Raw genomic sequence first — 22612 nt, forward strand, 5'->3', positions numbered from 1 at the left:
CTTCGTCCTCCGTCTTAATGTTCTTTTCCTCGTTGGGATTTGAATTTAGTGCTTTCGGTTCTTGCTAAGCCTCCCTTCGAGCCTTTGTCGTCCTGTACTCTGAAAGACTTGACTCTGAAGACGTATTTTTGGTGGCCGTTGCTTCGGCTAGGCGAGTTTCAGAGTTGCAGGCGTTGTCGTGTAGATTGCCCTTTTTGGAGTTCTGTTCTGATTGGGTAGTTTTGTGGCCAGTTCCTTCCTTTCTTCCCAAGGTTGTGACTCGTTTTCATGTATCCCAGCCGGTGGTATTGCCTGTATTAGGTTCTTTTTCCGGCTCAGAGGAGCAGCGGCATTTGAAGTGTTTGGATGTCAAATGGGTGTTGAAACACTATATCAAGTCTGCTGTTGACATTCTGCGATCCGATCGTTTGTTTATTCTGATCGGAGGTTCGCGCAAAGGGTTCATGGCCTCTAAGCCCACTATTTCTCGGTGGCTTAAAGAAATGATTGCCTCAGCTTACCTTCTTTCTGGGAAACCTGTTCCAGAGCATGTTAAGGCTCACTCTACAAGAGGTCAGGCAGCTTCTTGGGCAGAGCGTTGTCTGTTGCCTCCGGAAGAAATTTGTAGGGCGGCCACATGGTCGTTTTTGCATTCTTTTTCTAAGCACTATCGTTTGGACGTCCTCAGTCGTCGGCACGTTGCTTTCGGAGCGCACATCTTGACAGTGGGGCTACTAGGGTCCCTCCCATAATTTCACTGCTTTGTTACTTCCCATAAGTCAAATTCTGGGCCGGTCTGGAGGGACGCTAAGGAAGGGTAAATTAGGCCTTACCTGCTAATTTGCTTTCCTTTAGTCCCTCCGGGCCGGCCCAGATCCCTCCCTTCAGATATCTGTGTTTTTCAGAGGTTAAGAAAGATTTCCTTGTTTGGAGCTGTGTTGCTAGTTTTGTAGTTTGTTTCTGTATTAAAAAAAAAAAAAAAAAGTATTTTACAGGAGCATAATATGTTTGTAGGCACTCACCCTAAGTTGCCAATGTGCTGGTGGCTGCTCAGGTTTTTGGATGCACAGGTCATTTATTTCTTCTGTGGCTTTACTTCTGCTTTGGTACTTTATTACTGGATCTTTCTCTAGCTGGTAGGGGCTCTTATTGGCTCGCTAGATTCATAATTTTGTTTCTCACCTCCACCTGCTGGAAGGCGTGCACAACCCATCAGTCACATTCTGGGATGGTCTGGAGGGACTAAAGGAAAGCAAATTAGCAAGTAAGGCCTAATTTACCCTTTTGCACATGGAGAGAACATTCTGCCATTGCCATGGATGTTTTCTCAACACAGGGACCAGTATCGCCGTAGCACACTTTGCAGTGTATTTCCAATTGGCGGAGACATTTTCTCAAAACCTGTGGCGTTTGTGATGCATTTTTTTATTAAACGTTTTTTGTCTATTTTTGAATGTCAGAAAACACTTTCTTACTTTTTCCATTATGGACTTGGTACATTTTCCAATAAACATTTTTATTGCCATTTGGACGGCGTACCGAAAATGCCCCTCCACATTTCTTCTGCCATTTGGATGCCCAGTTTTCCAGTCTTCTAAGGTCTCCTGCACTTTCTCAGAATCTGCATGTGATTTGTAACTTTTACTAATTTTTTTTTCATTTCCAGATTATTTATAAATATATTTAACACACCAGTCCCAGTACAAAACCCTGTTGCATTCCACTGTTCACCTCTTCATTGAGCTTGCAGAAACAATTGTACTATAAAACTGCAACATCAATAAAATATCCATATACAAAAATTAATACTAATTATTTCAGTAACATTACTAGATGTACATAGCACTCTACAAAAGATTTATAGTATGATAAAAGTGGAAGATAAGTTATTCAGAGCTGTCTTGTGTTACATTTTTGTTGTTTTTTTTTAAGTTTGTGTATGCATTTGAAATATTTGGAGAACTTTGTGCTTATTCATACAAGGTCATTATTAGCATAAAACTGATAACTAAATCTCCTTCTTCATTTCCATATATATTTCATTTTTAAAGAGAAAATTCACTTTTCCTCCCTGTGTTTTTTTTCTGAAGCATATTTAATGAGTATGTTTCTTTTTTTTCCAGACAAGATAAATAATGATGGCTTATCCCAGGAAATAATTATGTCTTCAGAAAGTGGCTCAAAAATTGCATTGGGTTTGTGTTTGCTAGAAGATTCATTGCTGGATACAGAAAAAGTGCAGGCACATGATATATTTATGAATGGAGATGAACAGAGCATTGATCAGAAAAATAATAACAAAGAACCTTTAGATACATCACAGGAAATGGAAACCAGGTCAGTAAAATATTTTCAGTGAAAGAGTTTATACCTGAGTCACATGTAGCCTGTATAATTTGTTTATTCCTAGTACATTACCATAGAGCCCAACCAGGTCTCAGATTCTTGTGGCTAAGGATCTGCTTGCTTAGCCCATGCTTTCTTGCATTGGCCGCCTTCTTAAAAAAGCCTTTTTAATGCATCCGTCATGGTATTTTTTTTTTTTAATTCCTTCTGTTACTCGTCTGTCTCCTTTGAACTGCATACCATGATACTGTTTATGATCATTATATAGAAAATGCCTTTGGAAGCTGTCCATGTGTGTCATGGAAGAAAATATTTTTGATGAGATGTAATAAGGGCTTTCTTTCATCTGCGTGTATGACAGGTGGAGAAAGCATTCAGCATGGCTTATGGAATTCTTTCCAGCTCCTTTGCATATATGTGTGCATATGCAGATGTGTTTAAATCTACATTGCCTCTTTACATGTCTTTTGCCTCTGTTCAAAAACAGAGGTGAGGGTGAAGGTAAAATGGAACATTTCCCAAACATTCTGTTTGGAAAGAATTATAAATTGAAACCATGTGTCATAGTTATATCTAACTACATTGTCAACAAATTTCAGAGGATGAAAGATAGATATACAGTTAATTCACTAGGTTTTACAGAAAAATTAACAAATAAGTAAATGATATACACATTTGAATCATTAAGAGCTAGCCCAGAAGGGATAGGACTATTTATTTATTTAGATTTTGCTCACACCTTTTCAGTAGTAGCTCAAGGTGAGTTACATCCAGGAATACTGGGTATTTCCCGGTCCCTGGAGGTCTCACAATCTAAGGGCAGTATGGTAATAAGGATGTTGGCGAAATCATGCAGAGTGTGACTCATGGAAATATTTCCAAATCCTCTGTGTTTGTGTGTGTCTGTGCATGTTTGTGTGTATCTGTTTGGCTTTTCCTGTCTGTTCTCACTATAATAAACTTGGGTTCAAAATAATTTATCTTTTTTTATATATGCACTTTAAAAAAATACTATAAATTGTTTTAAATGTGCTCAGACCATACCGTTTACACCCATTATATCCCCAAGGGAAGTGAAATAATTATGTGAATATATGTGTATATCGCATTGTGGGGTGGTTTATGTAAGATATGTGGGGGAAGTGAGCTCAGGGTGTCATGAATTAACATATACCTCCTTTAGGTTTAAATAAATGTTGAATTGTATGTTTTATTATCCATGTATCAGATGGTAATATGGAATGCACCATAATTTATGGGCGGGGGTTTGAGCTCAAGTATTTAATGTGAGTAGTTTATGACCTATACATATGTATTATAGATATACGCATACACCGGTGATTAAGATCTACTTGGGCTCAGCTGTATGTACATACACAAATATTAGGAGGTGGAACATCATATGTGCAATGATGGTTCCATTGTGACACCACCACATATTCCTCTTGGGGATATAATGGGTGTAAACGGTATGGTCTGAGCACATTTAAAACAATTTAAAACACTTTATAGTATTTTTTTAAAGTGCATATATAAACAAAGATACATTATTTTGAACCCAAGTTTATTATAGTGAGTTTATGGTTTAACTTGGTTTGTTGGATTTGTTCTTCCTGATTTTTTGTAATTTGTTTTCCTGTCTGTTGCCAGGAGAGGGGAGGTGGTTCCCTAACTGCTGTGTTGCATTGAATCAATATTCACATGTTGTAGCTGCTAGAATAGCCTCTCCCATAGAAATGCATTGGGACATTTTTTGGGGGAAGGGGACTTTTTATTTCTCTTAAACATCCAGTCTGATCTAGCCCATTTCCAAACTGTGTCTTTTCACCAGTGTTTTCTCTGTGCCAAATTTGGTCCCATTCCATTTAATTTTCGGAGAGGTATTTTGCCTTCAGACCTTTGTGTTTAATTTCTTTTCAGTGTTCTGTTAAGGTGGAAATAATAAAAAAGTGCCTCTTGCCCCTCTGTTGTAGTATTGTAATGATGTGTTTTTATTTTGGTAATGTGCCCCTCACTTGCAGAGATTTGAAGAGCCGTTTTTTAGGTAAAGATTTGATCAGTATGTTCATTGTCTTGGGCTGTGTCTCAAGAACTGCATGCAAACGTATTGCAAATCCAAATCTTCAAGGACCTAGAACTGTGGCTTTGAGCAGTGCTTATATGACTAAGTAATAATTTTCTGAAAATGCACTGCACATTATAGAGACCTATGTAGTAATCATTAGTATGTGCATAAGGCCCTCTTGTGCATTCTTTAAAAATTAGGTGTGCTGGAAGGCCTTACACTATATATTAAAGTGATCATAGACAATGTTAACATGAACATGCAAACCTTTGAAAGCCCACACATGCAAATAAAGGATTCAGGACTGGTGATAGACATGCCATGGTCTAGGGCAGAAATTTTCAAGATTGCCCCAAAGCCTAAAAGCAGGCTAATTTCCTTCAGTTCTAAATATAAACATAGAAAATGATGGCAGATAAAGACCATATGCCTATCAAGTCTTCTCATCTATATTATCTACTATCCTTTCCTCTTCCTTAGAGATCCTATTTGCTTGTCCCATGCTTTTCTCTAATTCAGATATAGTAGACTCCCGATTATCCAACCTACCTAGGTGACATCATAGCAACGTGATACATTGTCATAGAAATGCTTACAGGTTTCTCTTTCTCTGTTGCATTGTATTGTGTTCAGTTTAAAGGTAGCAGTATTAGAAAAGAAACTTGAGCATATTATTTTTTCAATTCTTTTTACTGTTTCCTCTTCTATTCTTATTCTTAAAACACTTTTCTTTTTGCCAGCAGAGTGACTGTTCATTAACACTGGGCCAGCTCTTTGCGCATCCTACTATTGTACTTGTAACCCTGCTTTTTCTGCAATGGCAAGACAAGTGACTCTTTCTAAAGAGCAGAAACTTGAAGCTTTAAAAAGACTAGACAAGGGCGAGTCCATGCAAAACAAATTGCAATCAAACTTCGAGTGAGGAGAGAAACTGTTAGTGATTGGAAGAAGAAATGAAACATTAAAAAGTGATAAATCACCTGGACCAGATGACATACACCTCAGGGTACTGAAAGAAGTAAAACATGAAATTGCTGATTGGCTGTTAGTGATCTGTAACCTGTCATCAAAATTGTCTGTAGTACCAGAAGACTGGAGGGTGGCCAATGTAACGCCAATTTTTAAAAAGGGTTTCAGGGGTGATCCAGGAAATTACAGACCGATAGACTTGACTTCAGTGCCAGGAAAAATAATGAAAACTATTATAAAGAATAAAATTACAGAACACATAGACAAACATAGTTTAATGGTCAGAGTCAGCATGGGTTCAGCCAAGGGAAGTCTTGCCTCACCAATTTGCTTCCTTTCTTTGAAGGCGTGAATAAAAGGTGAGCTGGTTGATATAGAGGCTTATTTTCGAAAGAGAAGGGCACCCATCTTTTGACACAAATCGCAAGATGGGCGTCCTTCTCACAGGGTCGCCCAGATCAGCATATTCGAAAGCCAATTATGAGCGTCCTCAACTGCTTTCCATCGCGGGGATGACCAAACTTCACGGGGGCGTTTCGGAAGCGTAGTGAAGGCAGGACTGGGGCGTGCCTAACATATGGGCGTCCTCGACCGATAATGGAAAAAAGAAGGGCGTCCCTGACGAACACTTGGACGACTTTATCTGGTCCTTTTTTTCTTATGACCAAGCCACAAAAATGTGCCCTAAATGACCAGATGAGGGTTCTATGAGGCGCCCAAAGGCTTGGATTTGGTTGTTTCTGAGATAGGCGTCCTCGGTTTCCGTTATGGCCAAAAATCAGGGACGACCATCTCTAAGGTTGACCTAAATTTCGCGGTTTGGGCGTCTCCGACCGTATTATCGAAACGAAAGATGGACACCTGTCTTGTTTCGATAATACAGGTTTCCCCACCCCTTCGCCGGGACGTCCTGCAAGGACATCATCAGGACAACTTGAGCTCCCCTTTCGATTATGCCCCTCATAGTGTATCTAGATTTTCAGAAAGATTTGGACAGAGTTACCATGAGAGACTCCTGAGAAAATTAAGAAGTCATGGGATAAGAGACAGTGTCCTTCTGTGGATTAGGAGTAGGTTATTGGACAGAAAACAAAAGGTAGGGTTAAATGGCCATTTTTCTCAATGGAGGAGCATGAATAGTGGAGTGCCGCAGTAATCTGTACTGGGACCAGTGTTATTTAACATATTTATAAATGTTTCTATGATCTGGAAATCGGAACGATGAGTGAGGTGATTAAATTTGCAGATGACACATAACTGTTCAAAGTAGTCAAAACACATGTGATTGTGAAAACTTGCAGGAAGACCTTAGGAAACTGGAAGACTGGGCATCCAAAATAAGGCCAAGAATATTATAATGCCTCTGGTTACTGTATCTTAAAAAAGATATAGTGGAATTAGAAAAGGTTCAAAGAAGAGCGACCAAAATGATTAAGGGGATGGAAATCCTCCCATAAAAGCTAAAGAGGTTAGGGCTTTTCATTTGGAAAAAGATGGCGGAAGAGGGATATGATTGAGGTCTACAAAATCCTGAGTGGAGTAGAACAGGTAAAGTGAATAGATTTTTCAGTCTTTCAAAAAGTACAATAACTGAGGACATTCAATGAAATTACATTGAAATACTTTTAAAACAAATAGGAGAACTCATTACTGGAGGATGTGGTTACAGTGGTTAGTATGTCTGGTTTAAAAAAGGTTTGGACAAGTTCCTGGAGGAAACATGCATAGTCTGTTATTGATATGGACATGGGGGAAGCCACTGCTTGCCCTGGGTTTGGTAGCATGGAATGGTTCTACTAATTGGGTTTCTGCCAGGTATTTGTGACCTGGATTGGCTACTGTTGGAAGCAAGATACTAGGCTAGATGGACCACTGGTCTGACCCAATATGACTATTCTTGTTCTTAAATAGAGCTCTTTATGGAATAAACACTAGGAAAATTGTGAAGAAATAGGAATATGAAAGGTGTGAGGGAAGCTTTGTTCCTATGATTCATACAGCAGCAAAGAGGCAACTATCAGGCCCTATACTGACAGAAGCTCTGCTTTTCGAAAAATAATTTTATGAAGGTGACCAATTTCACTGCAAGTGGGGGTTTGGCATGATTGCTGGAAAAGCAGATATGGAATAAGACAGCTCAGTATTTCTGGGGAAGAATAATCTGCAAATTCTGAGGAATTTATTACATTTAGATAAACCTGTTTATCACTGTGTTAGATGACTTGTATTGTTGTTTGAAAGTTTTATTTAGCTTTCATGTCTTGGAGTGACACAGTAAAGATAATGTTAAATAAAACAAAATGTCATATTAAAAGAGGAATATGAAGGAAGCAGAGCCCCTGAGAACAAAAGTGGGCCAAATTCACTTTGTTATATTGAGAGATACTGGCCACTGAGGTATACATTTCAGTAAAAAGAATAAAGAGTGCCTGAATAAGCTTTAATCAGTATTTGTGTATGTATGGATATGACCCGATTTTTCTGCTAAATCTTCAGGCCATAGAGGCTATGAATCAGTGAATTGCTGAAATAATGGAAAAAATGGAATGGCTTGCATTTGCTCTGAAGGGCTCGTGTATAACTGCAATAAATTGGATTAAATTTTAAAATGTTGCCATCAAAATCTCTAACTGCCAAACAAGATTCCACACCAAGATAGGGATGGTTTATCATCTGGAAAAGAGACGTGAACCTTCAAACTCACATCGAGAGAACCTTCTTTAATCTGCACCATGGGACTAGGACTTTATGCAGGTTGTGGGTTCCATGGAAGCAACCTTTGACTTTGAGGGTCATTTTCAATATGACATCTAAATCCGATTTTGGAAAACGTCCAAAAATCCAGTAGTGAACATAGCCATTTTTGAACCTGAAAAAGTCCTTGGTTCCCTTCTCTACAGTGCACTGCACTGACCACTAGGCTATTCCAGGGACCTGCTTGCTGCTCTAATAGGACTGACCATAATATCTGAAGCTGTCATATAGCCTAGTATATACTGTTTCTTTTTCCATCTTTGATGGGTGGGCGGTCAGTGACTGCTGGGGGGGGGGGTGTCATGCCTTAATCCCTCCAGTGATCATTTGAGGCACATTTTTGAGACTTAGTCATTATTAAAACAGGTCTAGCCCAAAACGTCTAGGTTTTAGCCCTTGATGGTTCTGCTTTGTTCCATTATGGCAGAAAAACATCCAAGTGTTAGGAACACCCATATCCTGCCCTCAACACACTCTTGACATGCCCTTGTGATGTGGATGCACTTCAGATGAACTGCATAGAAATATGTCTTAAAATGGGTTTCGGAAATAGTAATGTTATGTTTTGGGGGGGAAAGTCCAAACATTGCTTTGTGCCACTTTTTAGATGTTTTTCTGTTTCGAAAATGAGCCCCTTAGTGTCATGGGAGCAGATTCTCTACAGGATTCTCCCAGTGATACATGAAGTAAAGAGAGTGACAAATTCTTTCTTGTAGTAACACAACTGGTAAAATGATATTACAACTCATAATAACATATATTACAACTTATTGGAAAGTTGAAAAAAACAAGTGCTTTTAAAAACCTGACTTCTCTGCACTTTTGGTTTCTTGTAAGAACCAGAAGAATGCCAGAATGGACACAGACATTTTCAAAAGCTGGTTTTTCAATGAATCTGTTCCTTTTTTAGAAAAGTTTTTGGAATCTAATTCTGTCAAGGAGAGGAGTCTTCTTCATTGATAATGTTCTGGTCTCAGCCTGACAAGGACAAACTGAAAAGTGCTGACAGAGCAATTTGTCTTTCTCTTATGTCAACCAGTGGACCGGGGTTTTCTTGAAGCATTAAAGAAAAAATGTTGCTGTAAGCTTCTAACAATGCTTATTTAAGCATTGGATAATGGAAATGCTATTTATTTACTGATTGATTGGTATTTATTAACTGCCTTTATCAAGAGATTTACTCAAGGTGGTGTACAGCAGGTACAGTTTAAGATAAAACTTACAATAAATGAGGTAAACTTGAAAACAGCAAATTGAAACCCAATAAAAGAAATACCATGAAACAGTATCAAAAATATACACAAATGCTGAAGAAAGTGACCTTAAAATTACTTTCTGAAGAGGACAGTGGACAAGGAGAGACTGATCGTGAGGCAGCTCATGAAGATGATGATAGGCTGCTTCCTTTGTTACAAAATATTCCAGGCTGTGAGAAAACAAGTGAAGATGGACTTTCAGGAATGAGTGTATAAAGACGAGCAAGAAGAATTAACTATCACTGACATTCTATGGTGAATGGGAGTGAGAACGAAAATGATGATGATGAAGACAATTGCACCGAGACTGTGCTTGGATAGAAGTCATAATGAAGGGCTCATGTCCTTCGAGGCAGCACTAGCTTACCTGTATAGAACAACAAGAGGAAGTGACTAACACTGATGTTATGTTATTCAGATGCTGGCACAACCTCGCCTGAAGGAAGAGAAATGAAACAGGAAAACAAAATTTAATCACAAATTTTTGTTCTAATTACATGAACTATACTGAAAGTAAAAATGTGTTGTTCAAGTAACTAACTTGTTAGTCTCACTCACACACAAGGATTGACTCGGGCTTCACATACTGCAACAGGACATGTTTATACACTCTACCCTAGCTGAGATAATATTTAACCATCTCTCTGACCTCATGTGCAACTTTCTTTAAATTAGTCACCTTTCTAACTCTTCCTACTTTCTTACCTATCCATATGTTTCATCTTTGCTTTACTGTTCACTGTCAGTTATAATGTTCTATTACGTATTGTGTTGACATTGTAAGTAGTATACTATGCCATATTTTAAATTATTTGAATATTTTTACCGCTATAATTGCCTTTTGCTCATGTTTGATCTATTCTTACTGTAAACCACCTTGAGTGAATTCCTTCAAAAAGGTGGTAAGTAAATCCTAATAAATAAAATATTGTGCTTGAATTTAGTTCAGTACACTACTGTATACAGTACTGATTTTTATGAACCTGTTTATGTAAAAAAAAATTTGTTAAAGTACAATCACATGTAGAATGCAGTTCTTAAATAGTTACTGAATGTTATTAGTAAACAAGGTTTCAAATCCTCAATAAATATGCCTTTCTTTTTTTACCCTTCATCCACCTGTTCTATATTACATTTTTGATTATCTGTTGGTCCTGTTTATGTCAGACAATCAGGATTCTACTATACAGTCTTCATCTCCACTGAGGTCATTCCACGTATCCACGCTTTTCTTAAATATTTTCTTAGATTACTCCTAAGTCTATCCCCTTTCTCCTTCATCCTTATTCCAGAGCTTCCTTTCAGATGAAAAATACTTGTCTCTTGTGCATTTATTCCACTGAGGTGTTCTGATTTCTCCGAGGGACAAGCAGGCTGCTTGTTCTCACTAATGGGTCAACGTCCATGGCGGCCCCCACCTTCGGAATTTTCCAAAGGAAAAACAGCAAACTTTAGAATCCTCCAGAACGCGGGACGCGCGGACATCTTCCCACCTGCCGCGCGAGAGTCCCGCTTCAGTTTCTTTTCCGTGGTTGGAGAGTGGCTGCTTGCGGTCTTTCTCCATTCGGCCCCTGAGGAAACCTTCGCGTTTTGAGCTTTGCTTGTTCTTTCTTTTTCTTTTTTCCTAATGTTTTTGGTGAGAAAGTCGAGCAGGTGGTCGAACAGCTCCACCAGCGGGAAAACGCTCTCGACAAACTCTCCCACCGGGCGCCTTCAGCTAAAATGTTTTCACCAAAGGTGGCCTCTCATAACCTCCGATCGGTGGGTTCTCCAAATAGGCCGGCTAGGATACTCCCTCAATCTGATTTCCACACCTCCAAATTGCCCACCGGGAGCTCAGTCCTTCAGCTTCCAGCACAGGCAGGTACTTGCAGAGGAACTCTCCGCCCTTCTCAACGCCAATTCGGTTGAGCCCGTTACACCTGGGCAAGAAGGGCTACGATTCTATTCCAGGTGCTTCCTTGTGTAGAAAAAGACAGGGGATGCGTCCCATCCTAGACCTAAGGGCCCTGAACAAATTCCTGGTCCGAGAAAAGTTCATCCTGGTTTCCCTGGGCACCCTTCTTCCCATGATTCAGAAAAACGATTGGCTATGCTCTCTGGACTTAAAGGATGCTTATACACACATCCCAATACTTCCAGCTCACAGGAAGTATCTTCGATTCCGTCTGGGAACACAGCACTTCCAGTATTGTGTGCTACCCTTTGGTCTCGCTTCTGCGCCCAGGGTCTTTACAAAATGCCTGACAGTAGTTGCAGTGTCGCTACGCAGACTGGAAGTGCATGTGTTCCCTTATCTCGATGATTAGCTGGTGAAGAACATCTCGGAGGCTAGGAGCTCTACAGTCCATGCAGATGACTATTCAACTGCTACAGCTACTAGGGTTTGTTATAAATTATCCCAGGTCCTATCTTTTCCCTGTTCAAAGACTGGAATTTATTGGGGCTCTGCTGGATTCAAAGACGGCTCGTGCCTATCTTCCCAAGGTGAGGGCAGACCATCTTCTGTCTCTCGTTTCCTTGGCTAGAACATCTCAGCAGATCACAGCTCGGCAGATGTTGAGACTTCTGGGCCACATGGCCTCCGCAGTTCATGTGACACCCATGGCCCGCCTTCATATGAGATCTGCTCAATGGACCCTAGCTTCCCAGTGGTATCAAGCTGCAGGGAATCTAGAGGATGCGATCCAGCTGTCCACCGATTATCACAGTTTCCTTCAGTGGTGGACAATTCGATCCAATTTGACCTTGGGACGTCCCTTCCAAATTCCTCAGCCTCTAAAAGTGCTGACAACGGATGCATCTCTCCTGGGGTGGGGAGCGCATGTAGATGGGCTCCACACTCAAGGAGCTTGGTCCCTCCAGGAATCAGGTCTTCAGATCAATCTCCTGGAGTTGCGAGCGGTCGAAAACGCTCTAAAGGCTTTCAGAGATCGGCTGTCCAATCAAATTATTCAAATTCAGACGGACAATCAGGTTGCCATGTACTACATCAACAGGTAGGGGGGCACCGGATCTCGCCCCCTGTGTCAGAAAGCCGTCCAGCTGTGGCTTTGGGCTCGCCGTTTCGGAATTTATCTCCAAGCCACGTATCTGGCAGGCGTAAACAACAGTCTAGCCGACAGGTTGAGCATAATCATGCAACCTCACAAGTGGTCACTCAACTCGCACATAGTGCACAAGATCTTCCAAGCGTGGGGCACCCCCTTGGTAGATCTTTTCGCCACTCAGATCAATCACAAGGTCCCTCAGTTCTGTTCCAGACTTCAGGCCCATGACAGACTAGCGTCAGATGCTTTTCTCCTTCATCGGGGAATGGCCTTCTGTATGCATATCCTCCCATACCTCTGGTGGGGAAGTCTTTGCTGAAACTCAAGCAAGATCACGGAACCATGATTCTGATTGCTCCCTTTTGGCCGCGTCAGATTTGGTTCCCTCTTCTGGAGTTGTCTTCCGAAGAACCATGGAGATTGGAATGTTTTCCAGCCCTCAGAACGAGGGGGCACTTCTGCATCCCAATGTCCAATCTCTGGCTCTCACGGCCTGGATGTTGAGAGTGTAGACTTCGCCTCCATGGGTCTCTCTGAGGGTGTCTCCCGAGTCTTGCTTGCTTCCAGGAAAGATTCCACGAAGAGGTGTTGCTCTTTTAAATGGAGGAGGTTTGCCGTCTGGTGTGACAGCAAGGCCCTAGATCCTCACTCTTGTCCTACACAGACTGCTTGAATACCTTCTATGCTTGTCAGAGTCTGATCTCAAGACCAACTCCGTAAGAGTTCATCTTAGTGCAATTAGTGCTTTTCATTATCACGTAGAAGGTAAACCTATCTCTGGACAGCCTTTAGTTCGCTTCATGAGAGGTTTGCTTTTGTCAAAGCCCCCTGTCAAACCTCCACCAGTGTCATGGGATCTCAACGTCGTTGTCACCCAGCTGATGAAGCCTCCTTTTGAGCCACTGGATTCCTGCCATCTGAAGTATTTGACCTGGAAGGTCATTTTCTTGGTGGCTGTTACTTCAGCTCGTAGAGTCAGTGAGATTCAAGCCTTGGTAGTGCATGCTCCTTACCTCAAGTTTCATCACAACAGAGTAGTCCTCCGCACTCACCCTAAGTTCTTGCCAAAGGTGGTGTCGGAGTTCCATCTGAACCAGTCAGTTGTCTTGCCAACATTCTTTCCCCATCCTCATACCCGCCCTGCTGAACGTCAGTTGCATACATTGGACTGCAAGAGAGCATTGGTCTTCTATGTGGAGCGGACAAGCCCCTTCAGACAGTCCGCCCAAATGTTTGTTTCTTTTGATTCCAACAGAAGGGGAGTGGCTGTTGGGAAACGCACCATTTCCAATTGGCTAGCAGATTGTATTTCCTTCACTTATGCCCAAGCTGGGCTGACTCTTGAGGGTCATGTCACAGCTCATAGTGTTAGGGCTATGGCAGTGTCGGTGGCTCACTTGAAGTCAGCCATTATAGAAGAGATTTGCAGGGCTGTGACGTGGTCATCGGTCCACACATTTACATCTCATTACTGCCTTCAGCAGGATTCCTGACACGACAGATGGTTTGGGCAGTCGGTGCTGCAGAATCTGTTTGGGGTTTAGAATCCAACTCCACCCCCTAGGCCCATTTTTGTTCTGTTCCAGGCTGCACTGTCAGCTGTTTCTTCATAGGTCAATCTTTGTTATGTCCTCCCCGTTGCGAGGCTCAGTTGACCTTCTTTGTTGTTTTGAGTGAGCCTGGGGTGCTAGGGATACCCCATTAGTGAGAACAAGCAGCCTGCTTGTCCTCGGAGAAAGCGAAGATACTGACCTGTAGCAGGTATTATCCAAGGACAGCTAGCTGATTGTTTTCACAAACCCGCCCTCCTCCCCTTTGGAGTTGTTTTCTCCTTCGTATTGCTTTTGATATAACTGATGCGGGACTCCTGCGCAGCGGGCGGGAAGATGGCTGCGCATGCGCGGTCCGCGCGTCCTGCGTTCTGAAGGATTGTAAAGTTTGCTGTTTTTCCTTTGGAAAATTCCGAAGGTGGGTGCCACCGTGGACATCGACCCATTAGTGAGAACAATCAGCCTGCTGTCCTCGGAGAATACCTACTACAAGTAAGTAGCTTCGCTGTCTCTATCATATCTTCACTGTCCTGGCTTTCTTCTAAAGTATACAAGTTGAGCTTTTTAAGTCTGTCACCATATGCTTTATGATGAAGACCAGTGACCATTTTAGTGGTCACTTTCTTGTCCAACTCCATCCTGTTTATATCTTTTTGAAGGTGTGGTCTCCAGAATTGTACACAGTACTCTGAATGAGGTCTCGACAGAGAGTTTATAAAGAGGCACTATCTTCTCGTTCCTTAGCATCCAGACCAGAACTTGTGGGTTGTGCTCATCAGCCAGCAGTTGCGAAGACAGAGATTCTAGAATTCTGGGTTCTACCCCATAAGGGTACAGTGCAGCCTCAGGTGTTCATTATTTCTGTATCTCCAGCAGATATTGGCAGGCGAACCATGCAACTCCTGGACACCACTTGGAGAACTGGTAATCGGTCGAGAAGAAGGAAAGGATTACTTTTTTCTATTTTAAAAGATTGTTTGGAACCAAAGGGACATCTTTCCATGCATGCTATTTCTGATGGGTTTTTTTCCCCACGAGCTAAATTGTTTTTTTATCACACCTGATACATTTTTTTCTAAGCCTGTGCTAAAACTGGTTTTATGCAAGTGTTATTGCATAGGCTTCTTAATGTTAAATTTTGCACTACTTTAATTACAAAAGTTGACAGTTTTAATATATATTTGATTTTGTTTTACCTAGCTCTCCATCAGAAGAAATTAGTATTCAAAACTCAGGACCACTTGAGGTTAATACAGACAGTTTAACAGTGGAACTTGTGCAAAATTTGAATGGGAAATCCAACACATGGACTTTTGAGCAGATTATTGATCTTGGAGTTCATTCCAAGTCATCCAAATTAACGTCAGAAGGCTTAACTGCTGAAAACAATAATCAGAACTTGATAGATGCTGCTAAAATTCCTTCTAGTCCTATTTTGGCATTTGAGGAAGTAGAAGCAGTGAATTCCTTAACCAAACCCATTGAAGCTTCATCAGGTGAGATATTTTCTCTCATTTAAAGCATATTGTATAAATTATGTATAGAAGTAATATATGAACACATTCTTCTTTTGTTTATTGGTAGCTAGTAATGCTATGAGATAGTCAGTGGTAATAACACCTGTGTCACTTTAATGATCAAAAAGTTTATTATTGGAATGTAGTAACATGATCGAGGGTGGACCGTGGAGCCAGGTAACACAAGCCACACACACTCATCAAATTATGGTGGAAGCAAATAATACTCAAAGCTAGTTCTGTAAACATAAGAGTGTCCTCTGTTCACATTTTCCTGCTGTACCACAGCATATATGAGTGTCTCTCAGCTCAGCAGCAACTCTTACTACTCTCTACCCTGGTCCTTGGATCCAGAATTACAAACGCAGTCTCTGGCACATATACATGGCTGACCTGCTGCCAGCCAGGTCAAAACACAAACTCATCAAGGTTCCAAGTTGAACTTAACCTACCTGAACATAGTGGTTGCTGTTTCTCAGCTTCGGAGTGGAGGAGTGGCCTAGTGGTTAGAGTAGTGGACTTTGGTCCTGGGGAACTGGGTTTGATTCCCACTGCAGGCACAGGCAGCTCCTTGTGACTCTGGGCAAGTCACTTAACTCTCCATTGCCCCAGGTACAAATAAGTACCTAAGCCGCATTGAGCCTGCCATGAGTGGGAAAGCGCGGGGTACAAATTTTTTTAAAAAAAGCATCTGTAGTGAGCATCACTGATTCCCTCTGGGTCTCCTTAATCTAGCTCTGGTCCAGCATGTTACATTTCTTGGACCATGCCCTCCTGGACTCACCCTTCCGATGTCACTTTCCCCTTGGGTGGGACCAAGATTTTAAGGTAGCCCTGATGCTGTGAGTGTTCTTAAGGGGAAATGGCAGTGACCTGTAGACTACCTCAAATAGAAAAGTGATTCTTTATTATCCATGGTAGACTAGTCCCAAGCAAATAGGTTATATCCCCCTGCCAGCAGATGGAGACAGAGACAGAAGCTCAGACCTAGCGTTACTCCCCTTATAGGGGGCTGATGCTGCCTTTTGCTCTTCAATATTTCTCTGTCTCCAGTAGACGGTGCAGATATGTGATCTGATACTGTGAGATTGGTAGGCCCCAGGGCAGTGGTCTCTATGCCATCTTCCCTTGATGGAACAGGATTCCTATCAAGTTCCCAGGGCAGTAAACCTTGGGTTGATTTCCCCAGTTGAACAGGCTCCCAGGGCAACAGTCCTCAGGCTTGTTTCCCTGGTAGAGCAGTACTGGTAAGTATGTTCTCAGTGACTTGACCTGGTTCTACTGTATATGGAGCCATGGGAATTATGACCAAAGATCCTGGGAGCTCTTCCATTGTGACGTTTGTGAGCCCTTGGCCCAGAGGTGGCCGCATGAGAATCACTCAACCACCTCTGGGTAGACTGAGTCCCCTCAGAACTAAGACTGGACCACAAGTGGAGATGAACTGAGACAGCTTTATTAGTAACAAAAAACATAAGGCTAAAATGATAGCCAAACCGCACAGAAAGGAAAACAGGCAGCCTAGCTGTGCAGACTAACCTAGCTGAAGCAAGGCAAACATAAAATATAGAATGAGGTAAAGTAGCACAGCCTAGCTGTATAGAGAAGTCAAACATGAGTAGCCTAGCTGCGCATCTCAATATTAGCAGACATATGGCATACAATAAAACACAATAGACTGGGCAAAGGATCCAACCTAGCAATACTTGGCTGACAGCGGTAACACTACTACTTACTACTACTACTTATCATTTCTATAGCGCTACTAGACAGACACAGCACTGTACACTTGAACATGAAGAGACAGTCCCTGCTCGACAGAGCTTACAATCTAATTAAGACAAACAAGAGATAAGGGAATATTAAAGTGAGGATGATAAAATAAGGATTCTGAACAAGTGAATAAGGGTTAGGAGTTAAAAGCAGCATCAAAAAGGTGGGCTTTTAGCTTAACACTGCTAGTGGTTAAGAAAAGGGTTCATTCTGTCACTACACTTAGATGAGCCGCTGAACAACTGTGGCAAGCAGTCACTGAGACGCCCAAGCCGAATGCTCCCAAGGCAGGCAAGGTAAAGCAACAAAGCCTGAGCTGACGCTCCCAGGGCAAGCAATGTGAAGAAGCCAAACCTGAGCCAATACTTCTAAGACAGAAGACTAAACGGCCCAGCACAGCAACCAAGGGCCAGGAACAACCCATGTGGACCCCTCCAAGCTTCAAGTACTGCTTCCTTGTCCAGAGATGCCTCGAGACGTGGCCTCAGCCACTGCACCACTCTCCATCATCTAGCCCACAGTCCCAAACACAGCACAAAGCCACTCGCTGCAGCGACTGGGATCTCAACTGAGGCACAGAAGACTCTGGACTCTCAGGCTTGGCAGCAGGCTTCACTGGGCCCAAGCAAAGGTGAAAGCTGAAGGCAAAGCTTTTACTCCTTAGGACTACCAGGCTTGAAGGCAGACTTCCACTGGAACACAGCATAAGGAGAAAGCTGTAGGCAAAGCTTCAGGCCATGGCCTCGCAAAGAAACAGTAGTTGGAACTAGCAGAGCCCAGGCAAGCCTGGGCCCCATCAAGGATAATTGCAAGAACACTGAGCACACTCAGAAGCCAGCTTAAGAAGTGCTCAGTGCTGATGACATCACCAGCTTGGCCTCCACCACTCTACAGTGACCCCACAGGTCACTGACTGGAACTGCAGATAAATTTAGAAGGAGGAATAGGGCACAGACGTGCAAGGCATGGACGACGACGACAACCGCGACATCCATAGAGTGCCAGTCATTGCAAACTTAGCCTTGATGAGTGGTTTTGACTTGGTATAGTGGTATCTGCCTTCTTAAAACAGTGTCCTGGATATTTTAATGGGCTGTACATTTTTCTAGCCAAATGCCTCCCATCTCTGTCAGGTGACCCATAAGAGTTCATTCACCTGGGTCAGCTCCATCCTTATTGTGGATGACTGACTGAATACTGAGCACTTTTCTTTCATGACAATGCCAAGTGCCTTTGTTACTGGATTAGTCCAACAACCGTAGCAATGAAAGGTCCAAAAGTTTCCACAGAAATTCAACACAAGAGAGAAGCAAGTGGAAACACAGTTTCAAGAGATCAAGCCAGGATCAGGGTTGAGATGCTCCAAAAAAAACTTTATTGAGGACCCAACACGGTCCGTGTTTCGTTTTTTTTTAAAAAACCTTCATCAGGGGTCTAAAAGATAACAATCAATCATATATATTGTTAAATAAAAACAAATTAAATCAAATACATTACAACAAATATAGAAATGTAAAAATACACCACATATAACAAACATAATGTATAAATAAAAAGAATTTTAAAAAATTTTCCTATTATGAATCAAATTCATTGATCGAAAGTGTAGACTGAATCCATATATATATTGTTACTATCAAATGGATGTCATAGGGAACAAATGGTAAATCAATTATAAGTAATTAATTTATGAGACAATTAGTAAATTGATTATATGTAATTAAACCAACATTATAAAACCGTTTCCAAAAATATTATGTATTAAAATAATTTGATTAAGTATAAATATGACCCATAATATAGTGTATAAATTATGTATGATATATAACAGAACTGGTGTCTATGGATGGAAGAACAAAAAATATATATAAATGTCATGAATTTAACAGAAGGCATTAATGTCATGTATTAGAGAAAAGGCAATGATATGCTGAATAAGAAAAGGCAATGATATGCTAAATGAGAAATGAATAACAGGTAAATAACAAAAAGTTTACAGCAGATATTATCTTAATGAGAAAAAGCAATGATATGCTGAATGAAAAATAAATAACAGGTAAGTAACAGAAGATTTACAGCAGATATTTTCTTAATGCATATATATTAAATGAAAAGGAAAGAAAAAATCAATTGAACATACCAATCAGTAGTAGCACAGGAGATATACTGACAGACAAAGGAGCTTGTGAAAATGTGGTCTCTATAAAAAAATTTTAATAATTAAAAATCATAATCAATATTATAATAATATGTTGTATTGAAACGTTTAACGACAAAAATTTTGTTATGCTTAAAAGATATATAACTAACTCATGATAGCAAAAAATTTTTTTATCATATTAAGTGAAAATATATATAAATTCACCATCTATGAAATCATGAAGTAAAAATAAAAGGTTTTGAACATGTGTATCCAAATGTCGGTAATTTTATCAACAAACGTAAAAAACCTAACCTCCAAAATCTGAGAGGACAGAAAAGGTCTACACTTACACATTCCAGCAAATCTAAAAGAGGACTACATGTCAATACAAATTATATACTTCAAATTATGCTAGCGCATAAGATATGTGTATATGTGCACATCCCTAACGAAAAGAGCACCGAAGGTATTGGCAGAAAGGGCAACAACTAAGGAATATATACATATATTCATGGTGTTGTATCAATCGGTCGTCGTGTTTTGATAAAAAAACTTGTATATGAATTCAGTTTGGTAAGGTAATAAAAAACTAAATGCCAAGATCCACTCCATGCTAGTATGTGAGATATAGATAGATATATCAGTATGTGCCTTACGTTTAAAAACGCCCAAAGTTCTAACAGAAAAGATATATCGATAGTAAAGTTATCATGTAGTCAGAATGAAAGCCAGCTACATATATATCAGTGATTCCGTGTCGAGTAAAGATGTTATGCTAAATAAAATCAGAAAAGAAGAATACCTTACCTTGAATGAAGAAAAAATGTAGCCTCGTACCAACAGGTATAGTTTGAAATTGTATTGAAAAGGGCGCCAAAAAAGACATTATTTAAATAACGCTATGATGTAACGTGGAACCCGTGGATAGGGTATTTCAAATTTCAAAATAAGGATTGGCACATATACTAGCTAATGAAAAACGGGTAACAATTACATTAGACAATCATTGTAGGGGTAAGTAAATGAAATGGATGGAGGTATAAGGTGATAAATATGTCACACAATCATTTAAAAGATAATTAGATAAAAAGCTAAAAGAATTCATAGAAATTAAAAAGTTAATCGAAAAAACGATTTTGAAGAGCTCAATAGGATAATAAATTAATGAATTAATATTTAGGAAATAACCAAAAATAAGGGATGATAGAGTAATAACCAAATAATTAATCAAGTAATACTTAAACGATCATTTAAACAATACATATGTAAAGACGCCAAAATTTGTAAGCGATGTGTCAGCCTATTAGTAAGAAATGTCATAAGAAGTTAAACTGAGATGAGTACAACTCTGAAGGACTCGACAGAAAATGTAAGTACATATAGCAGCAGTGGTAAATGGTTAAAATCATGACGTAGTAACCAAGGTATTTAATTAATTGTAATGGTACTGGAAAAAGATCAGATAAAAAATAAATGTATAGTATTTTAAACCAATAGCTAACAAAAGAAAGAATAAGCCTATAAATTAGCTCCTTGGAATCAATATATAAAACGAAAAATCGTTAAAACAATTGTTAATTGAATATTCGTGATGACAGGCACATTAGTACCTATTTGTATAACATCAGATATCTTTCTCTATTGAAACAAAGGGGTTATAGGGCTGTTAAAATCCTATAATGACAAAATAGTAATAAAGAAAAAATTGAAAATAAAAATAGGTCTATCATCACAAACAAAGTAGAATATTCATTATAAGAAACATAGATCTAATCCAAGAAAGAGAATAGTTTAATGCTTCTGCTAAGAGATAATATTTAAAAATGATTTGGTCATATATTGCAATAGAATATATTGGATACACATGGACAGAACTATCAATTTAATATATATGCATTAAGAAAATATCTGCTGTAAATCTTCTGTTACTTACCTGTTATTTATTTTTCATTCAGCATATCATTGCTTTTTCTCATTAAGATAATATCTGCTGTAAACTTTTTGTTATTTACCTGTTATTCATTTCTCATTTAGCATATCATTGCCTTTTCTTATTCAGCATATCATTGCCTTTTCTCTAATACATGACATTAATGCCTTCTGTTAAATTCATGACATTTATATATATTTTTTGTTCTTCCATCCATAGACACCAGTTCTGTTATATATCATACATAATTTATACACTATATTATGGGTCATATTTATACTTAATCAAATTATTTTAATACATAATATTTTTGGAAACGGTTTTATAATGTTGGTTTAATTACATATAATCAATTTACTAATTGTCTCATAAATTAATTACTTATAATTGATTTACCATTTGTTCCCTATGACATCCATTTGATAGTAACAATATATATATGGATTCAGTCTACACTTTCGATCAATGAATTTGATTCATAATAGGAAAATTTTTTAAAATTCTTTTTATTTATACATTATGTTTGTTATATGTGGTGTATTTTTACATTTCTATATTTGTTGTAATGTATTTGATTTAATTTGTTTTTATTTAACAATATATATGATTGATTGTTATCTTTTAGACCCCTGATGAAGGTTTTTTTAAAAAAACCGAAACACGGACCGTGTTGGGTCCTCAATAAAGTTTTTTTTGGAGCATCTCAACCCTGATCCTGGCTTGATCTCTTGAAACTGTGTTTCCACTTGCTTCTCTCTTGTTTTACTGGATTAGTCAACACCCAGAAGTTTGGTTGCAACAGCAATGACATTCAGCTGATTAATTCAGGGACAGGTTTGGTGCTCCATTTCTCTATCAGAACTACAGTTCTTGCCTGCTGGAGAGGTAGCATTGCAGTTGACCTGTATTAGGTGTTAATTAAGGTGTGAGGAAGCAGAACAGTTGCTAAGGTTACTAAGGGCAATTTGATTACTGGGGTAGCTTCAAAGGGTTTGATTGAAATAGTCTCCTTAGAATCCAAACTATATAGAGAGGAAAGATCCCACTCAACTTTCTTTCTGAGAAGTTCTGAGAGAAGAGGACATCTCTATGGGTAAATTACATTATTTTATTCTGAGCTTGGTAACTTAAAAATTAGGGTTTAAAAGAGAATTGTAGGATATTGATAAACACAGAATTTTAAAATATAAAAAAGATCAAGCAAACTTCATTTGCTAGTCTCTATACCCTTTTCCCCATAGTTTTAAAACTTGAAATTTCTACCACAGCATTAACAGTCT

At 39.6% G+C, this 22612-nt stretch overlaps 1 protein-coding gene across 4 annotated transcripts in view; it reads left to right on the plus strand.

Moving 5' to 3' along the window:
- MAP7D3 (MAP7 domain containing 3) overlaps positions 1 to 22612 on the plus strand; it is a 387643-nt gene that overhangs the window by 261814 nt on the left and 103217 nt on the right. For all 4 annotated transcript variants that reach the window (XM_030210055.1, XM_030210053.1, XM_030210056.1 and 1 more), the window contains 2 exons: positions 2103 to 2316; positions 15170 to 15465. In XM_030210055.1, the coding sequence (XP_030065915.1) occupies positions 2103 to 2316; positions 15170 to 15465 (510 nt within the window). The remainder of the gene's footprint in view (positions 1 to 2102; positions 2317 to 15169; positions 15466 to 22612) is intronic.

This window comes from Microcaecilia unicolor, chromosome 7 (assembly GCF_901765095.1).
Source record: "Microcaecilia unicolor chromosome 7, aMicUni1.1, whole genome shotgun sequence".
In the NCBI taxonomy this organism is placed as follows: Eukaryota; Metazoa; Chordata; class Amphibia; order Gymnophiona; family Siphonopidae; genus Microcaecilia; species Microcaecilia unicolor.